This window comes from Hyalella azteca, unplaced genomic scaffold (genome assembly GCF_000764305.2).
Source record: "Hyalella azteca isolate HAZT.00-mixed unplaced genomic scaffold, Hazt_2.0.2 contig17596, whole genome shotgun sequence".
NCBI lineage: Eukaryota > Metazoa > Arthropoda > Malacostraca > Amphipoda > Hyalellidae > Hyalella > Hyalella azteca.
The window spans coordinates 9,803-30,700 of NW_025947373.1; the positions used below are offsets into that span (position 1 = coordinate 9,803).

The 20,898-nt window shown below is 36.2% G+C and overlaps 1 protein-coding gene across 1 annotated transcript; it reads right to left on the reverse strand.

The window, feature by feature from the left end:
• Positions 1 to 257: 257 nt before the first annotated feature.
• LOC108668213 lies at positions 258 to 12,645 on the reverse strand. The gene is made up of 4 exons (XM_018155386.2): positions 12,358 to 12,645; positions 11,809 to 11,930; positions 11,402 to 11,497; positions 258 to 1,826 (listed from the first exon to the last, which is right to left on the reverse strand). The coding sequence occupies exons 1-4, from the start codon at positions 12,467 to 12,469 to the stop codon at positions 1,260 to 1,262; spliced, it is 897 nt and encodes a 298-aa protein (XP_018010875.1). The 5' UTR covers positions 12,470 to 12,645; the 3' UTR covers positions 258 to 1,259.
• Between the last annotated feature and the right edge of the window lie 8,253 nt (positions 12,646 to 20,898).

Sequence of the window (20,898 nt, forward strand, 5' to 3'; positions counted from 1 at the left end):
TGATGTAGCTGATTACAATTATATTTGCAACACGTAAAGTGAATATCCGCAAACAATTTGAATTACAGAATTTAATTCTGAATGCATATGGGTTATTTTTAGAAGTATGAAAAAATTTGATAGAAATAAAAGGCATAAAATTTGATATAAAGTATATTTCTAACCTTTAGCACATTAGATAATTAAATCAATAACTTACAATGTTTAGATTATCAACCTAATATTATTTTACATTCAGCAAAATATACATTCCCTCCCATTGATGTGATCGCTCAGTTTGAATAACGACATTAACATATTGTAACATATTGTAACATCAACATATTGTAGCCTCAAATTAAAACTCCATATCAGGCAACATCCACCCTAGCCTGACGCTAGATGCCCATTCATTCTAAGCGCTACAGAGAGGAGGGGGTTGGTTGGTTTCTGACATCTATAATCATTGATAAAAATTACTAACATAGCATAGCCTACCTCTTTTACAACAACCTACCCCTACCATACCTTCCATGCAAAACGAATATCACCAAGAAAAAGTGATGAGTTATGTATAAATAACATTGATGCAATATTCTTGGATAATGAGCAAATCTGAGTCGCAGTTGTAATAATAAATTTAAACAATCATCATTGTATTAACTGGATGGAAGCTTAGTAAAAAAAGCAAGTAAATAGTTACATCATTTCTACACTCAATAATCACAATTTCAATAGTAGATCTTCCACCGAGCATCTTTGAATAAGCCTACCTACTAAAGATAAGTTCGAATGTCTGTTCATGTAACTTTAATAAATCTGGTTCATGTTATCCCAGTTACGCTGCAAATATTAGTTTCAAATTACCTCAAACAATACCTTGACATGCAGGATTAAATGAACATCACATTTTTATACAAAATTAGAAATTTATTCCATCCTCACTGAAAAAGTTCATATCAAAAGCATTAGAAAACATTTAAAAACTTTACCACATTTCCCACTCAGCACAAATGCATCACTCTTCCCTTGACCACACAACCTGGTTGATGTTTCACCCAGGATGTGTGAGCCCCATTTTAGAATGTGTCATTCCACTATAAAAACTATGTCTACTACTATGTGTCCTTATTATCAAAATTAAGAATCCTTATATTAACAAATCTTATCTACTAGTTACAATGCTATACCTACCTGACTGATGAATTTGTTTTACATTTCATAGTTTACTGTGAAGCTTTATTTTCACTCAACTAATAATGTTCCACAGAAAGCAAGCTTCATTTCCACTTATTAGCTAAATGGGGAAATTTTCTGAACAGATTGGCTATCGCTGGTCTTCTCCTGAACATTTGATAAAGATACAGTGATACTTTTCCTAGTTTGGGATATTGATATCCAAGTTTGCCAAGCCATTGCAAGTTTTGAGCTAAACTTTTGCTAATACCAATATGCTCAGAAAGAATGGTTTCATAGGAAAATCTTGGTATTTCACCAAGGTTTTGTTGAAATCGGTTTTTGTACATAAGTTGTAAAAAATAACCAAACTTAATTGCATCTCTCAAGGGAGCTTTTTGCCGTGATAGTATAGCATCCTTATTTCTTATTAAATAAAGTAATACTTTATCATAATCATCAAAATCCCTTTTTCTTAAATAATTCCTGCTTATAATATTTTTTCTATGCTTTTTCAACCAGGCATTAATAATTTCTGGCTTTTCCAATTTTGTTTTGAATACTCGCCTCTCACGAGGCTCAGGAAGTTCAGGGACTGAGCCTCTGCAGCCCCACTGCTTAGATCCTGCATCACCAGCTGCTGATGCCAGTGCTGACTCATCAGCATCCATCTGATGAAAAAATTTCATACCTTGTATCAGAGTATAACATAGCTTATATCAAAGTATGACATTGCTTATAGCAAAGTATGACATAGCTTATAGCAAAGTATGACATAGCTTATATCAAAGCAAGACATAATTTAGCATAGTGGTTATTTCAGTATTTTTCATTGCAAACCAAATTTGCTGTTCATTCAACGTATATGTTTTATTTCAATACCATACATTTCTCTTTATTTTTCCAGTCATGGTAAAAAATTCCAATAATTATCTTTTTCATGCATGTGCTTGATCAGCAACATTGTCACTAATAGAAGCAGGCAGATTGATGTCCAATGCTCTGATGACTGCAATTGCCTTGGTAAGTGCTTGTCAGGATCCATAATTGTACGAAGCTTTTAAAACCAGGTATGTTAGTGTTCATTTGGCTTTGTAATTGATTTACTTTATTCTTACTTATGTTTACACTTTGGCACGTGTGTTCATCCACTTTCTTGCAATGCTGGCTTTTAATCTAAAGAACTAAATTGCACAATAGCAAGTTATTTATATGATTTTACTTCAATTGCTTTACTATTTCAATCCCCTAATTTCAATGCTTGCTATTCTATTTCTTCAATACATACAAATCTAGTTTCAATTTATATGCTTCATCCAATAAGTTGCAATTGTGCCCATTTACCTTATCATCAAGTATATTTAAATTAAGCTAAAATTACCGCTTGCTGCTTGATTGTTTTGAAAATGCTAAAAGTTTTTGGTTTAATTAAGTGCTGTGAGTGAGGTTCTTTTATTTGATTGTGCTTTTATTGCTTAATGTTTCTGGGAGTTTCCTCCAATCAGGGGTTTCCTCCTGATCGTTGTGCTGGTAGGACGTGTGCCGCTTGCATGAAATTCATTGCCACGGGCAATAAATTTCACATAAATTTATTGCCTGGTTTTTATTGCATCGGTTTTTGAGTTTTGAGCTGGTAGTGCTATTCTCAAATCTGAGCTCACATGTTATGAATCCAGTGAAGTGATTGTGGTAGATCAGGGAACTCATTGAGCCACTAGAAGTGTGAAAGACAGTTTAAAGTGTTCAGGTGAGGCTAATACTTTCAAATTTCATACATATTGTAATTTTTGAAAAAAATTGGATTTGCCTAGATTAAATCTAACTTAGCAATCAAACATTCAAGTTGAAAAACAAAATAGCCTTTCTTTGGTGAAGAAGTGAATCAACGATGGCAAAGTGTGATAGACACAAATATTTAGGTATTCAAAGAAAAAATACAGTAAATGCATTTGTAACTCAGGAAGGTGTCAAGTGTGCAGGAATTGTGCATTCGAGCCCAGGCCTGAACTAAATATTATTGCATGTATCCAGTCGCCAGAATGCTGCCAGCCGCGGCCAAAATTCCTTACCCTGGAACCCAACAGGAAGAGATAGTGTAGATACAGCAAGAGTACCAATAAATAGTGAAACCTTTTGAACTTACTATCCATTGAAATAGTGAACCTTGAAAAACAGAATTAGTGCAACTAGATAAACAAATTAGCAAAAACTACAAGAAAAAAAACAAATTATGGCAAAATGTGATGTGATTGAGCCCACTAAGGGTAGTTCATGTTCAATCTGCTGTAAGTCTTGCAAAGCACCATTGGCCATTCAATGCAACAAATGTCGTTTCTTTATACACCTTCAGTGTACAGAGCTTTCCCTTTACGTTCTTGTGAGACTTGACAAAACCAGTTTCATATGAAACACTGCGTTATGAAAGAATGCGGAGATAAATACAACGTGAGTGAAGCAAAGCTTCAGTCAGCCATGAATGTTCAGCAAACAGACATATCCAGTATGGCCTCTTCCATTTCCCCCTACCAGCCTTACCCCCTCCTCCCATTCCCCCTCCCCCTCCTCTCCCCCAACCCTAATCCTGCCATAAGACAAAACCTCACTCCCACCCTTACCCCTGCTCAGAGCCCAACCCCTACCCCCACTCACACACTTGCACCCAGTACTAACCCTACCTCTGCTCTCAATCATGCCCTCAGACCCACTCCTACCCCCACAATTACTTCTGACCCCACTCTCCCCCTGCTCAAACCCCCCATTCCCATATTGCTCCCAACCCTACCAATAACCTTCTGGATTTAGAAATCGGTTTGCCATCATCTGTTCCAACCTTACCCTCCTCCCAAGAAGCTTATGTACCCTCAGGCAGACCGCAAGTTGAAAAAGGTGTTTGCTGGAAATAACTTCAAAAGAAATGTGAATATGGAAAGAACAGTGAAGGATGCACATTCTCACACCCTAGAATGTGTTATAAATTCTTTGATTACGGAAGCAGTCATCCCAGAGGGTGCAAAAAGGGTAAGGATTGCCCCTTATATCATCCTATGCTGTGCTGGAGTATCATGAACAGAGAGGAGAATTTTGGTAAGATGATTGCATCAAAGAAAGTTGTCATTTCCACCATATCAAATCAAGAAAACAAAGTGGAGAAAATAGCAATAGAGCAAGAGCCAATGTTATGCCCTCACAGCAAATGGTTATGCCAACTGCACAGCACGCCCCTCATACTCAGGGAAGACAGAACAACGCTGAGAGAAACACCGTTGGAAGGAGCAGTTATGTACGGGGTAGAAATGAACAGAGTCAATAGAGAAGGACAGACAATTTAGCTACTCCACCGAGTAGCCAATGTGTATGGGGCAGAGAAGCACGTGAGGGGCAAGAGCTTACCCTCAGTGCTTTTTTAGACATGAAGGACCAAATGCAACATCTAATGTATCAATTGGAAAGGATGCAACTCCAGACGAAGGAGCTGCTAGATCAGGGATGCCTGGCAGAGCGGTGTTGCTGTAGGTGAGAACACCAATAAGGGAAGAGTCTGGCATCCTGCTGGCCAATATCGAGGGGCTCTTCCCACAAACAGCACGTCAAAACATTGGCGTGCTGAGAGAGATGGCCGATGAGTGTGGGATCTTTATGATTGCACTAACAGAGTCGCGCCTAAGAAAAGATATCCTGGATGCAGAAATTGCAATGGAAGGATTCCAACATTACCATGCGGACCGAATGGAAGGGAGGAAGAAGGGAGAAGTAATTGTTTACCTTAGGAGCTCCCTTGCAAGAAGCACGGTGGAATTGAGATCGAAATCTGGAAACTCTGATGGATTTGTTGAACATGTACTACTCCACATAAAAAACTTGACCTCTGCATAGCCATAATCTATAGGCCGCCTGCTTGCCCATCAGAAAATGTCAACAAAACCCTGAAGTAAATAGAAACCAGGGTGACTGGACTGGGTGAACCAGCCCCCAGCATGATAATAGGGGAGACTTCGATCTCCCATGTATCCATTGGACAAGGAATTTAAAAGCAAAGAAAACACCAAGCAAATTCAACATATCGATATTGAAAATGATACAAAGTCCAGCTCCATCATCAGTTCTACTAACTAAAAATGAATAAAATGTTGTTGACATACGTCCTCTTTCTATAAATCATGGCAGAATAAACATCTCTGTAAGGAATTGGCTAGTAAAAGGAATTCATTGAAACAATTAACAGCTAGGATGACAGTGTGATGCACAAGTCAGGCACTTATTCTCCACCGTGGACACTTTTGTTGTCAGACAGCATGCTGGGCAAGCAAAACCCACCGCAAAAAAACTGACTAATCTTAGTATACACAAGATTCAGCCCTGTGACCTTGAGAAAGTTGTTTTCAACTTAGTTCTTACAATATAGAACCTTGTACTAAGTTCTTGCTTGAGTTTGGTTTTGATTTTGTCTTCCTGTTTTCAAACTGGATAATTTCAAATTTTTATAGCATTTGAACGTCTTGCTATGAACTTGAAAAATGTGGCTACTTCTAACCGCCCAGAATTTCTTGGTAATCTTCAAAGCTTAGCATATCGTCACTTCTACAGTTTGAAATCTACAAAATTTTCTTGGCAGTTTTTCAACCTCGTGACTACGAACTTTTGAGGGACCTAGCCAAGAATAAGGATCTGGTTATATACAAGCCTGATAAAGGTTGCGGCGTGGTTCTGGTTGACCATAACCAATACACTGGCAGTATGCTTGCTCTCATTTTCGACCTTTCAAAATTCGTTGAAATCACTAGCCCTATCTCTATAACTATTTTGAAAATTGAGGATCAAATTAATACCTTCATTCATAAACTTAAAGATTTCTTACTCCTTGCCTCTAAAATTTTTTGTAAAACTTCACGTTTCTGGTTTGTGCCCTGGCATATTGTACGGCCTTTCCAAAATTCATAAGCCTGATTTTGCTTCAAAATTTCAATTCCGACCTATTCTTGCTAGGTATAATACCCTGAGCTTCAACATAGCTTAATTTTTAGTTCCCATTTTGAATTGTCTAAATCTTAACCAGTTTACTGTTGATAGTACGTACTCTTTTGTCGACCGTTTGAAAGATTTTACCAATGTTTTGCACCTGACTAAGGCTTTGCTTGATGTGAAAAATTTGTTCATTAATATTCCTCTTGCAGAAAACCATTGAAATCTGCCTCAACTCTTTGTTTAAGGATGCGAATGATCTGGTGACTGGTCTCAACCACAGTCTTTTAAAAAAATTACTGAAATTATCAGTTATGAACTATTTTTTTCATTTTTGCTGGTAAACTTTATAAGCAAGTTGATGGTTTAGAAATGGGCCATCCCCTTGGTCCCACATTTGCTAACATTTTCATGTGCTTTCATGAAGTTTCTTGGTTGTGCCGATTGTCCCATTGATTTTAAACAAATTTTTTATAATAGGTATATTGATGATACCTTTCTGATCTTTGAGCATCCCTCTCATGTGCCTTTTCTTTGATTACCTAAACCTCAAACATCCTTCAATAAAATTCGCTATGGAATCAGAATCCAACGATTGCTTGTTGTTTCTCAATTGCAAAACTACCAAGTCTGGCGGTCGTTTTCAGACTTCCCTTTAGCAAAAACCGACATTTACTAGCTTGGATATGAGCTTCTTTAGCTTCTGCTCATTTTGTTTCAAATTGAATAGTCTTCAAACTTTGATATACAGTGGCTATAGGGTTTATTCTGTCTTCAATGATATGCATTTGGAATTCGGATTCAATTGTAATATATTTCAGCTTAATGGTTCTCTATTGTGCCTTGTGTTTAGTAAAATCAAACGCTTATCTAACAAATTTTCTGAAACTGTGATTAAATGCGATAGTAAGAAAACTAGTTATTGCACATTGCCCTATTTTGGTAGTACATCTGAAACTATGTCCAGAGAACTAAAGATTTTGTTTATGAAATATTTCCCAAACATAAATTTGCATGTTTTGCTGGTAAATAATTTCAAAATTGGTTCTTTCTTCAGGTATAAGGACGCTATTCCTGCCCAGATGCAATCAAACCTGTTCTACGAGTACAGTTGAGTGTGCTGTTCATCTGTGTACGTTGGAATGAAGTCACGTAACTTCTACATCCGGGTTTCTGAACACTGTGGCAGGAGCTATCTTTCAAACTTGCCTCTCACCAAGCCTCCTCATTCTTCCCTCCACCTTAATGCTTAAAAGCACAACGTGGCTGTATCTGAGAGTGATTTCAGGATACTGGGTTCCACTTCAGGCTGCTTGGATTTGAGAATTTTTGGGAGTCTCTACATATATTCAAACAAAAACCGGGTCTCAATAATGCGTTTAGATCATATAATCTGGAAATAGTGAATCGCTAGGTTTTTATATTATTTTCGTATGCCCTAGGTCTAAGTTAATCCAATCAAGTCCTAGTTTTTTTATATGTTAGGTCTTGTTTTGGTTTTGTCTGTCTTAGAATTTTTACTTATAATAATATGTTTTTATTCATTTTTTGTTAGTCAAACTGATGATGGAGCTGGACTCTGTAAGGTTTTCAAAATTGATATGGTGAATTAGCTTGGTGTTTTCTTTGCTTTTAAATTCCTTGTGAACTTCCAATATAAGCTGACTGCTAATATAAGTACTTATATATGATCTAAATCTGTTGGACAAGTCTTGGCAACGTGGAGGTTGGTGACCGTGACAGAAGTCAAGAAGCCAAACTAGTGAAGTTTGCTGCGGAACACTTGCTCTGTCAGCAGGTACGGTTGCCGACAAGTGAACGAAATATTCTCGATCTTTTCTTTACCGATAATGAAAGGATGGCGGTTGACATTCAGGTTAAATGAACCTCACTGTTGGACCACTGCCTGATGAGGGTGGATACAACAATTGCAACTGATACCCATCTCAGAGCTATACCCCAAATATGACTGGCAGGACTTAAACAAAGAACAATTGGGACGCAATTTGGAATGAACTTGACAAAACTGACTGGAGAGAAGAGTTTCATGATGTTAATGCAGAGATTTACACAAAACTTTGTGGCAAACTAGCACAGGTATGTGTGCGTAACACCCCTAGAAAAACCGGCCCCAAAGTCTGCAGCATTCCGGGAGACTGAAGAATCCACATGAGAAATGACACACATTTGAATGAACAAATAGCTGAATCCACTAATGATATGAGGAGACAGAGACTAATAGATTTGCATAATGAAATTGAACTTAAGTTGCAGGACTTGCATACGATAGAAGAAGAAGCTGCAAAGGGACAAGTAGTGGAGGTAATCCTAAAGAACCTGAAGTCCGTTCTTCAAATATGCCCAGTCCAAGGCTAAAATAAAGATGCCAGTGAGCCTGCTGAAAGATAATGATGGCCTTGTTGGAGATGACCAGGGCATGTGTGAGTTATGAGGATCGCAGTTTGAATCAGTCTTCAGTAACCCCTGCTACTCAAGGCAGGAGAATCAAATCAAAATTCTCCAGGAACTGCCAGGAGAAAATGGGTTGGAGAACATTGAGTTTGGGCCAGAAGATATGGTAACATGTATCAAGGAATTAGCAACGTTCTCAGCACCAGGACCGGATGGAATTCCGGCCGTGCTGTTGATGAAGTGTGTTTGAACTCTGAAGGCCCTGCTCACAATGCTCTGAAAAGCCTCAATGATGGAGGGAATTATTCCTGAGGGCCTAAAAGTGGGAATGATAATGCTAAATCACAACAGAGGCTCGAGGGACAAACCTCAAAATTACAGACCGGTGACCTTGACCTCACAGGTGATCAAGGTTTTTGAGAAGCTAGTGGCCAGGAGGCTTGTCCAGTACATGGAAGAGGCAGGTCTGTATAATAACGGACAACATGGTTTCTAACGAAATCATTTCTGTTTGTCACCCAGCTCGAGGAGGGAGCTGGCATGAATGTGGTATACCTGGACTTTGCTAAAGCCTTTGACAAAGTTGCCCATGGGGTGCTCTTCAAAAAGCTGAGACTGTTGGGGGTGGGGGGAACCTGTTAGGGTAGATCCACAACATCCTTACAATAGCGTACAAGCTGTTGCAATTGTTAACTCAAAATAGAGAGAAGCGAGAGTGAAAAGAGTTGTGCCACAGGGCTCGATGCTTGGACTGATCCTCTTCCTCATCCACATTGCCGAAATCAACTCAGAACTTACCCATGCAACTACATTGTCATTGCGGATAATACAAGAGTGCTGATAAAAATCACAGAGGACATAGCCTGCAAGAGGTTACAGAACGACTTGTCGACATCTATGATTGGCCCTAGTGAACAATATATGCAGTTCAATGGCAACAAGTTTGCAGTAATGAGATACAGAGTTGGCACAGAGATCGGGATGCCACATCGCTACATGGCAGTAGATGGCATAGAAATTGAAGAGAAGCAACTAGGTTGAGACCTCGGAGTGTTGATTTGTACTGAAGCCACATTTGATGACCACATCAAGGAAATAGTTGCGCAAGGGAGACAAAGGATAGGGTGGACCTGGCAACATTTTGAACAAGGGAACAGCACCAATGATTACACTCTACAATACACTACAATAATACCTACACTAAAATAATATTAGACTTCCTGAAGTAGAACCTGCATCTTGGTCCTGCTGTGCCTCAGAGGGTACATTATTTTCCTCATTTTTGCTAATAAGTGGACTCACAATATGTACAAAGTTTATAATGTGTATAAAGCATTAAATTCTTCTTCCAAAAATAAGTATTTTTATGAGTTGGGTTTGAATTGTCTGCATGTTTTGGCTGAGAAAGATTAAGATATAAGAACTGCTTTTATAACCCAGGCAATTAAATTCTTATCAGACCTCATCAGTGTTGTGCAGTCAATAATCCCATCTCCATCTTCCCTTAACTCTTTGGCAGGCAAGCATTGAAATATCCCATAAATAAAATTTCAGAAACCAGTTCAAGTTAAAAGTATTATATGAAATATTTATTTGTAAGTATTTTTAAAAATTTTGCATATTGCATATTATTTTTTGCACATACCTCATGAGAGGGCGGCACATACCTCACGAGAGGGCGGCACATACCTCATGAGAGGGCGGCACATACCTCATGAGAGGGCAGCACATACAAATACATACCTCATGAGAGGGCAATACATACCTCATGAGAGGGTAATACATACCTCATGAGAGGGTAATACATACCTCATGAGAGGGCAATACATACCTCATGAGAGGGCGCCACATTGTTCCCGGGAGGCATCTACTCATTTTCTACCCAACCATCTGCTCTCTATATATGAATCACATATAAATTATTGTTAAATGTATGTTTTCTTTCTGTTATTTTCAGTCTTTAAATTCATTGTAGTTATGACAACTTGGCTAATTATTGCAATAGTGAGGGAGGGACTATGCAAGTGCAATTGCTGATCCCTAAATTGATGAATCGCTAAGTGGAATTGCCACAAGTTGTTGGTGAGTTTAGTTAGGTGTGATGATTGAACACTATTGAACACTTTTGCAATGATGATGCAATGATGTTTTGTAAGTGTCCTGTAATTTTTACTAGCAGCTAATCTGATTAATTGGCTTTGTATGTGTTTTACTTATCATCCAATGTTTATCGCAATTCTTATTTCAACTGTAACTTCCTTGCAATTTATTCATGAATGCTTTATTTTGTTTATTTATCTTAAAAACTTTACAACTTTTACAAATTACTTGAGCAGTTTATTCTGGTTCTGGTTTTAGCTTATCTTTGCAAATGTTTTACTGATTTCACTTCAAATATTATAATGTTTGTCTCTTTTGTGTTTCACATTTCTTGCTGCACGCAACCAGCTTGCTATCATTCAGGAATCTATTTTAGAGTTTTATTGCAGCAGTTTTAACAACCAATTTCCCTTCAGGCTTAGTATTATTATCTACTTGGACAGGTTATTGATTTTTATATTACTTATTTTTCAGTTCACCAATGATGGAACAACTGGTAACCCTGTCCATGCTCCTTATCCCTAATCATAACTCACAACTCCTGAACACAATTTAACTCATCCACTTGTTACACTGTACCACAACCACACAATAATTAGCAATTCTCTCATACATCATTGCACTGTATTTTCATTTCAATTTATTATAAAAAACACCAGTCTTTCATTTGCCTTTCGCTTTAACAAGATAGAAGGGTTGTAGCCAAACCAAACTCAAAGTAGGTAATACGGTTACCTCACCTGCAACATGAGACATCTACCCGGCAACAACATACCTCAGCTTTAAGTTCCATCTTGCCTGGCCAACAAAATGAAGGTACATGAGATAGCAGGTCTGCAGGAGCAGCACTGAGATGTTGACTTGCACCGCCCTAGGGTAAAAAGGGTATAAGAGGGGATGGTATAGTAATGATTCAGTAACGTGAGGGACACTGCAGTAATAGGTTATTTGTGGGTATAGGTGAAAATGTGATGATGATGGCATAACATTTTCAACTACCAATCATGGAAAATTAGTTTAATTTAGTATGTTTAACATCAAAAAACAGTCAAATCTGAGTATCACGTCAATTAATTAACTGTAGCGCATACCCTATCAAAACAATTTCAGCTGCCTCTATTTCCCAATTAATTGTGAAAATATGTACATATATGAAAAAATTGTCATTTTTACTGCAAGTACCTGCGAACCATATAGAAATGATTCCTCCTTCACAGTTACATCCAAATTCTCATTTTCAGGCTCCTGCTTGATGTAGATTTCAGGGACTTGGATGACTGGAGTGGGAGCATCCATGTTCAATACTGGAAATCAAGTATTTTGTTTTACCATTGCCACTTCAGCAAAGTAAAAATAATCATACATCAGCATTTATGAATTTTCAATCAACAAGCAAATCTGTGTATTGTTTTGAAAAGAGCTTGAGATTGCTTAGGCTTTTACATTTCAACATGTTAAGTACGGCTTTGTCATATTGTATACCGGTGGTAGTCGTGCTGCACTCAACATGTTGATAATTAGTAGAAAGCATACAGGGCTGAATGAAATAATATGCAAATACTGAACAACATACCAAAAATCTAAGCCATATTAGTAGAATGTTATAGATATTGACACATAACAAAAAAATATGTTATAGACATTGACATGTAACACAAAAGATGTTATAAACATTGACATGTAACACAAAATATGTTATAGACATTGACATGTAATCCAAAAGATGCTTACCTTCAGACTCAACTTTGATTTCAACAGCAGGCTCTAGGGGCAGATTCTGCTCAAAACTCTCATCACTCTTGACGTAGGAAAGTACAGGGCATTCTTTGGCATTGGACGCCATTGGATTCAAGTTACTAATTGATTGAATATCTATCTTTTCAACTACCCAACAGTGAAGTTTGTGTTCATCTTCTATTCAGGAAGGTTTAGAAAGTGCAAATATACTACAGGACCTCTAAAAAGTGATATTGACAGTAGCTTGTGAACCAGTTCTTGAAGCAATTTCAGTTTTTTCTGTTGAACATCAAAATATTAGGTTAGAAAAGACAGAGAGGAAAATGATGATAGATGAAAAAGATACAGAGGAAAATAAACAACTGTTGACAGGTACAGCTATAAGGGAAATTTGGAGGCTATTATTTAAATACATTGAAATATTTTTAAAGAATTAATCACACTTATCGTGATTATTAAACAATAGATGCTAGCCATTAACATGCTAAGATTTTAATAAAATCAATCAGGGGTGCAAAATTTTCTAAAAACATAGCATAGAATACAAAAATAATTGAATATTGAATGCTAAGAATCATGCAACATAAATGGAGAACCAAATAAAAGTGTAATTCAGATGAGTGCTAGGAAATACTTTTAGACTTAAGGTTGTGATTGAGAACTGCGAGCCCTCAGGCAGGCTTGGCTGGATCCCTATGAGAATCTATAACTAAGTATAGTCATTATAACTCTGCTCATAAATGATTTATCAATCTTAATTTTTTCATGCTTATTCAGCTATTTACTTATAATTTCCCAATAGTTACAAAATATATGTAAATTTTGTATAACATCAGTTATGATAGAGTAAAATGTTGCACATCAATGTTCATTATATGTGCGAGTGATTTGACTTACCTAAATTTAAGAGACATGAGGAAGTAGTAGTACTATTTATTCTCTATTAATTGGTATTGAAGTCATATTTGAATCACCCTCTATTTTGTAGACATTTCCTAACAAAATACTTTTTCATCACTACTGAATCATAGATTTCCCATTTTCTTTGGAAGCTGGCCCCAAGCATGTCAAATGTGTCTTACTGTTCCTTGACAGTCATAAATCAGCTCACGTGAAGTGGCATAGTCCTGGTCTACCTTCTCCCTTGGGGGTAGAGGGACAGCCTCCTTACCCCCCTGCGTCTTTGGTGTTAAAGGGTTAGCACATTTACATTACAACCTTCTATTGTTAGTATGTGTGCAAAAACACTGGCCCCTTTGCTGATCATACAATGTATTTAAAAACATGAAATTATTTCAATAAAAAGCAAGATGAGGCACTTCATGACAATATCGTTGTCATTACGAGTTAACTATTGGTCTGGATTACAGTCTCTGTAGTTCAATATATCTTAATTACCAATTAAAGTCAGAATATTGATATGCTTCTGTAACCTTCTTATAATGTGCTTATAGTATTAATGTGACCAAGAAAAAAATAATTAATAATCTGACAAAAATCAAATTAATCATATCAATATTGAAAACATTTTGGAGTCCAGTTTCATCATCAGTTTGACAATCTAAAAATGGATAAAATCATTTTATAAGTCAATAGTCTAAGACAGACATATAAACCTAAACAAGATCCAACATTATATCAAAAAAATAGGACTCTTTCAGAACAACTTAGTCCTAGGGGTCACAAAAGAATAAAAATTAAGAAAAAACAATAAAACATAGAAGCCTAGCGATTCACTATTTCAAGAGGATATGAACTAAATGCATTATTGAGACATGCATTATTGAGAAGTCATTACATATCTTCAAATGAAAACCGTGTCTCAATAATGCATTTAGTTCATATCCTCTTGAAATAGTGAATTGCTAGGCTTTTATGTTTTATTGTGTTTTCTTAACTTTTATTCTTTTCGTGACCCCTAGGACTAAGTTGTTCTGATTGAGTCCTGTTTTTTGATATCATATTAGGTCTTGTTTAGGTTTTTATGTCTGTCTTATAATTTTAACTTATAAAATGATTTTATTCATTTTTAGATTGTCAAACTGATGATGGATCTGGACTCCAAAACATTTTTCAATACCGTCAACCCGGGCTACTTGGGACGGTTTTGAGCATTTTTTGTTAATAACTTCTTACGGTGAAGCATTTCATAAGTTTAGGCTCATTTTATAGCTCTTTGTGAGGGCTATCGAATGGCATCTTCAAAAAAATTCCATATGCTATTCGTAAGGTGCCAGAAGCAAAAAAAGAGTGTCCTGAGTAGCCCCATCGGACGGGGCTACTCGGGACACTTGGAATAAAACTTAATTTTAAAGTATTTGAAGCATGCAGAGCATACTCATCAATTACTAACAGTACTCTGCAGTCCTCCTCTTTCATTGTAGACAATGTAGAGGTAGAATAAATGACATTTTCAGTGATTTTTACTAGTTTTTCCTTCATTGATATGATATTATCATAAACATTAATTACCCTCAACTGAAGTGACTTTGGCCACGTTTTTTATTCATGCTGGGGTCGTAAATGCGGGGTCGTAAATGCCGGGGTCATAAACGCCAGGGTTGTAAACCAGGTCATAAACGCCTGAGTGACTTTGGCCACCATTAATGACTGTTTATGACCCTGCTTTGGCCATCATTATGAACATGGCCAAATCCCCCAGTTGACCTTACCCTATTATTGATGGGATATTACTGTATTATTGATGTGATATTACCATATCCATGAACATGCCATTGAGCATTTACAACAACCTTGTTAACTGCAAGCTTCATATCAGCAGCATTATAGCATTTTTTCTGTATCTGTAAGCTTACAGGACGGCTTGTAATTTGTGTGACGATAAGTGAACTTTTTTTCGCTCAGCGAGGTAAATGTAATCAATATTCTTTGTTTTTAATCAATTTTTTTCTTAACTGGAGCCTTTACTGAGGTTCTACTGTAAATGTGCTTTCTGGGGTGTCCCGAATAGCCCCGCCGTGTGGAAATGGCCGCCATTTTTTTTTAATGACATGCCGTAAAATGGGATAACTTTGACCACTTTTTTTTCAAAACAATGCCATTTTTTTACTAGATAAGTTAAACTTAAATTGAAACATGCAAAATACAGGCCTATACTCTAGCTTTACTCACCATAAATTGCTGGCTCCTGCCTCTCATAGTTTTGATGTAATTTCAAAAAAAGTGATGGTCTTTGTTACCCCAGCTCATGGGGTTTCTTTGACCGGGTGGTAAAATCAATTTTATTTTTTGGTAAAATAACTCCAAATAACTCCAGGTTGTGGTGCAGTGGTAGAACTCTTCTAGTTACATATGCAAAAGACAGATTTTAGGAAAGTGTCATAGTTTGCAAATGGGGGGTGCTGCCGCCCAATTGGCAAAATGTGGCCACCTAATGGCAGCCGTCACGGGGTAACATAGACCGGTTTGGAAATTAAGTTAAAATTACCATATATAAGACTCTGTAGAGTCTGAAACATAAAGAAAAAATAGGTGTATCAAACATAAAATATGTTATATAGGTACCTATGGTAATTTTAACTTAATTTCCAAGCTGGTCAATGTTACCCCATCATGGCTGCCATCAGGTGGTCAAAGTTCCCCCATTGGGGGGCGGCGCCCCCCCATTTGCAAACTATGAAAGTTTCCCTAAAATTTGTCTTTTGCATATGTACCGTAACTAGAAGAGTTCTACTACAATGCATCAAAACCTGGAGTTATTTTACCAAAAAAATAAAAAAATTGGAGGGGGTACTCTGACAGGCTTTAAATAATAGCTCTTTTTTGTGGGTCACATTATTAATTTTTTAACCTATTAGGTATGCAAACTTTTTAAATCTTTCTATTGTATTACATAGCCTCAGTATTAGGCCTTTGATGGCCATTGACAAAATTTTTCTATGTCAAATCGTTTTTGAGTTTCGGGGGTTTTTGTTAAAAAAACAAAAAGTGGTCAAAGTTACTCCGCCGGTCAAAGTAACCCCATTTTACGGTAGTCAAAATCTGTCAATTACGTTTTCAAGTCAACACTTGGGTGCAACTTTTATGTAAGTAAATTTTTTTAATACGGCAAATATTTTTTTGCTACAGACCTTAGCAGAAGTAACTTTTCAAAATAGCATTATTCACCATTTTTTTCAGGAATTTTTCAAAGCTAGTAAATGTCGTATTTTTCAACTTCCTTTATACTACATAGATAGGAAAAATGTTGACGTTTACGCCACTATATTTAGTTTTGCAATATTCCAATTAGTTTCGCTACTATAACAGTTTTACGATGTGTCGGAGGTGCGTCGCAAGTTGCCCCGCCAGTCCCGAGTAGCCCCGGTTGACGGTATCGATATGATGAATATGCATGGCATTTTCTTTGCTTTTAAATTCTGTGTGAACTTGCAATATAAGCAGACTGATAATAGAAGTCCTTATATATATGATCTAGCAACAATTTGTCTTTTGTGAAAAAATATATATTATCTAAATTAAATATCATTGACATAATTTTGGCACTGAATATGATGCATTTATATACTGGAGATGAAAATATACCAGTTCAAAAACGGTCTATTTGGCCTGAAGCAGCGGCTCACATTACCAAAAGGGATAGCCGAGCATCAGAGGTAGGAGGGAGAGAGGAGGGGTGTGAGGGATCAGCTCAGTGGCCGAGCATCCTTTGCTACTTGACGTGTCTGCCCAAGTCTATGCACAACCAAGTTGTGTCCTATTACTACTATTTTTAACTTTATTTTTCACAAGGTAAATAAAATATGTTATTCAGTTGAAAGAATGGGTATCAAAGCCTAAATTACTTCTTTTTGAATGATGAATTTTAAATAATCACGTCCTTAAACTGGAAAAATGTAACAAATAACATGGAAAAAAATTGAAATTTACAGCACATCATAATGTTTTATGTTTATTTGTTTTTCAAGATTGCATTGTAAATAGCAAAGAAATTGCTGGCAGTAGTCAAAGCTCATTGATGACATGTGCACTGTTGTGAGAGGGCACTACACAGAATTTTGCAGCACAACGCAGGCCTGCGCTTGCATGACATTCCTGTGGCACTACACCGGCCAGACGTAAGATATTCAGCTATCACAAGTTAACTCGGGCAAGCTCGCTCTAGAGTTCGAGCGATTCTCAGTATCCCCCTCAAGTCCAATGAAAACTACCGTCAACCAGGGCTACTCGGGACGGGCAGGGTAACTCGGGACAGTTCTCCGACACAGCGTAAAACTGTTTTAGTAGCAAAACTAATGGGAATATTGCAAAACTAAATATTCTAAACGTCATTTACTAAATAGTAAATGTCAACATTTTTCCTATATATGTAGTATATAGTCAGATGGGGTAAGACAGGACCGAAATCACTAACAAGCCCGTAGCATCTATACCATGAATAATTAAAAAATCCTAAACATATCACAAGGTGTATCTATGCAATAGGCTTCTAAGCTACAACTCTGACATTTTGCATCTAACATAGTTTTCTGTACAGATTAAAAAAGCTCTAACATATTCTTTTGTCAAATTAAATTCAGTGCAATTAGAATGCACGCCATGGGCTGGTCCTTTCTTACCCCATGAAGGCTGCGATCCTGTCTTACCCCATTTGACTATATAAAGGAAGTTCAAAAATACTACATTTACTAGCTTTGAATATTCCTGAAAAAAATGGTGAAAAACGATATTTTGAAAAATTACTTCTGCTAAGGTCTGTAGTAAAATAATATATGCCGTATTAAAAAATTTTGCTTAGAAAATAGTGGCAGACAAGTGTCAGCATGAAAACTTTGATTGCAGAATTTACATAATTCAATCACGTAATTCAATCAAAAGTCCTCACAAAATTGTGCATAGAATGTCATATATAGAATTGTGCACAAGTCATCATAGAATGAAAAGCAATTGACCTAAACTATGATTTATTTCTCCAAAACATGATGGTTGTCACTAAAACATTCCTTTCTGTTTCAGGTATGTTTTTCACGATCTTTTTTAGAGTAAATTCACTTAACCCAATTAAAATGGTGTGAAATTACAAGCTGTCCTGTAAGCTTACAGATACAGAAAAAATTTTATAAGGCTGCCGATATGAAGCTTGCAGTGGACAAGATAGTTGAAATGCTCAATGGCCTGTTTATGGATACGGTAATATTCCATCAATAATAAGGTAATTAATGTATAGGGTAATATCATATCAATAAAGGAAAAACAAGTAAAAATCACAGAAAATGTCATTTATTCTACCTCTACATCATCTACAATGAAAGATGAGGACTTCAGAGTACTGTTAGTAATGGATGAGTACACTCTGCATGCTTCAAATGTTTTAAAATTAGGTTTTATTCCAAGTGTCCCGAGTAGCCCTGTTCGATGGGGCTACTCCGGACACTTTTTTTTGCTTCTGGCACCTTACAAATAGCATATGGAATTTTTTGGAGAAGATATGTGATAGCCCTTGCAAATAGCTTTGAAATGAGCCTAAACTTGTTTATGAAATGTTTCATGGTAAGAAGTTATGAATGAAAAACCTTCAAAATTGTCCCGAGTAGCCACGGTTGACGGTATCTGCTTTATCTTGCCAAACATTTAGTGTCAGAATATTTGAGCTACCATGGGGAGACTAATTTTTCTTCCTCAACTTTCATATCCGGAATTCAACACTCTTCTCAGGTAAAGAAAATCTGAAAAAGGTTTAGTTCTGCTCATAAGCAGAGTAGGGCAGAAATAATGATAGAATATCATTAATTTTTGAAATTGCAAAAGTTTCAATGTTTAGAAATTCTCAATCCATTACCATAAACCTTGACTTAAAGAAGGATTATCAACTCAGGCAGGTGTGATAAACCTTAACTTTTTACTGGAATAATGCGGATGCTAATTTAAATATTTAAGTTTAATAGGAATGCAAGCAACTGAATCATGCTCTAGTGAAATGATTTGAAAATGAAGAATACATTTCACAACATAAATCAATGTTCCACAGAACCATGGCTACAAAATGACATTTTTTAAAAATGCTTTGTAATATTGTGATTAGATAAAATTTAGAATTTGGCAGCTGCATCTTCTTTAAAATAGTTTAGCAGGAATTTAATTAATGCATCTCATGACTTATCTTGTTGCAAAGTATGATTAATCTAAGACTCATTTTGCAAATTCTTCATTATGAGACTATGATACACATATCTAAAATAAATGTATGTTTGTAATTAATAACTCAAATTACTAGTTTAATTGAAAAATAAATAGGAATATTGACAATAGAAAATATGTATATTGAATGCTGGAACAGCCTATAAATAGTATTTCTTAGTACCAAAGAAACATTTATTTGTAAAATGTCAAATTAAGCAGGCATCTTTATGTCTTCATTGCCTTTCAACTAAACGTGGAAAACATCTACCTTTAGGGCTGCAACAGGAGCTTTCCCGCCATTTCTGTAAGCGCAAGATTCCCCCCCAGATCCAGATGAATGACCTCCTATCTAATTATTAACAAAAGTGCACAATCAGGCCACAAAATTCCAATTGTATTGAAAATTTTGTCATATTGGAGGTTTGGAGCCATGAGATATCAGATACCAGTACCAGTAGGAAAATTCCAACCCTGCATTCAGCCTTGCCCAACAATCAGCTGTAAGATTTTAGATATGCTAATGAGCAATTCACCATTTTAGGTTTACTAGCACAATCAAATTTAAAATTACAAATTCATAGATCAAATTGGAAAAATTAGAATTTTTTCAATCACCATTCTCTTTTATACCAGAACTTCTGATTCCACATTAAAAACAAATTTACAAGTTATATCTTATTATTTACAGACTATTTATCCATATCACAGTTTCAATTAGTCTACCTACCTATATTATGTTGCTTCAAAGGCTCATCCATTATGATCCATATGATTAAATATTCCACACGCTAGACTCCTAGACTCCTAGTGACACTACAATATGAGAATCTTTCTATTTCAATTTGCAAGTAGTCAAGTACCATCATCTCAAATCCAATAATACTGAATCCTGCTCCTGATTATACTGCTTACACACCTACAAATTTGTAAATCATATTATTTATATGTCACAATACAAATGTCCTGTATAGCTATTTTCATTAAAACTTTTGACTTTTAAATATAACAAATAAATTTTGGAATAAAGTTATACCTAAAAATGTTTATATGCAAATTTAGCCCATTTATTATTTGGCATAGCTAATTCAGCATTATACATTTAGAAAAAATAACAAAAATATCAAAACTCTCAAAAAGTTCAACAAGATAAATTGGAAATTCAATTGAGTTATTGAACAATGAAATTCTTACGTAAATGGACATTTTCTATTCATTTTTCAAGAAAACTCAGTAAGAAATAAAAATCAGAATTGGCAGTTGTTCTTGACAGTTCTTCTCAGTTAGTTTATGGAAATGAAGTTGTTGCCAGCGGCTGGTGCATTTGCGCAATTGCGGGGCGCGGTCAATACTAAAACTTTTAGCCTGCTATTTGTGATGCGTCTTTCTCAATATGAT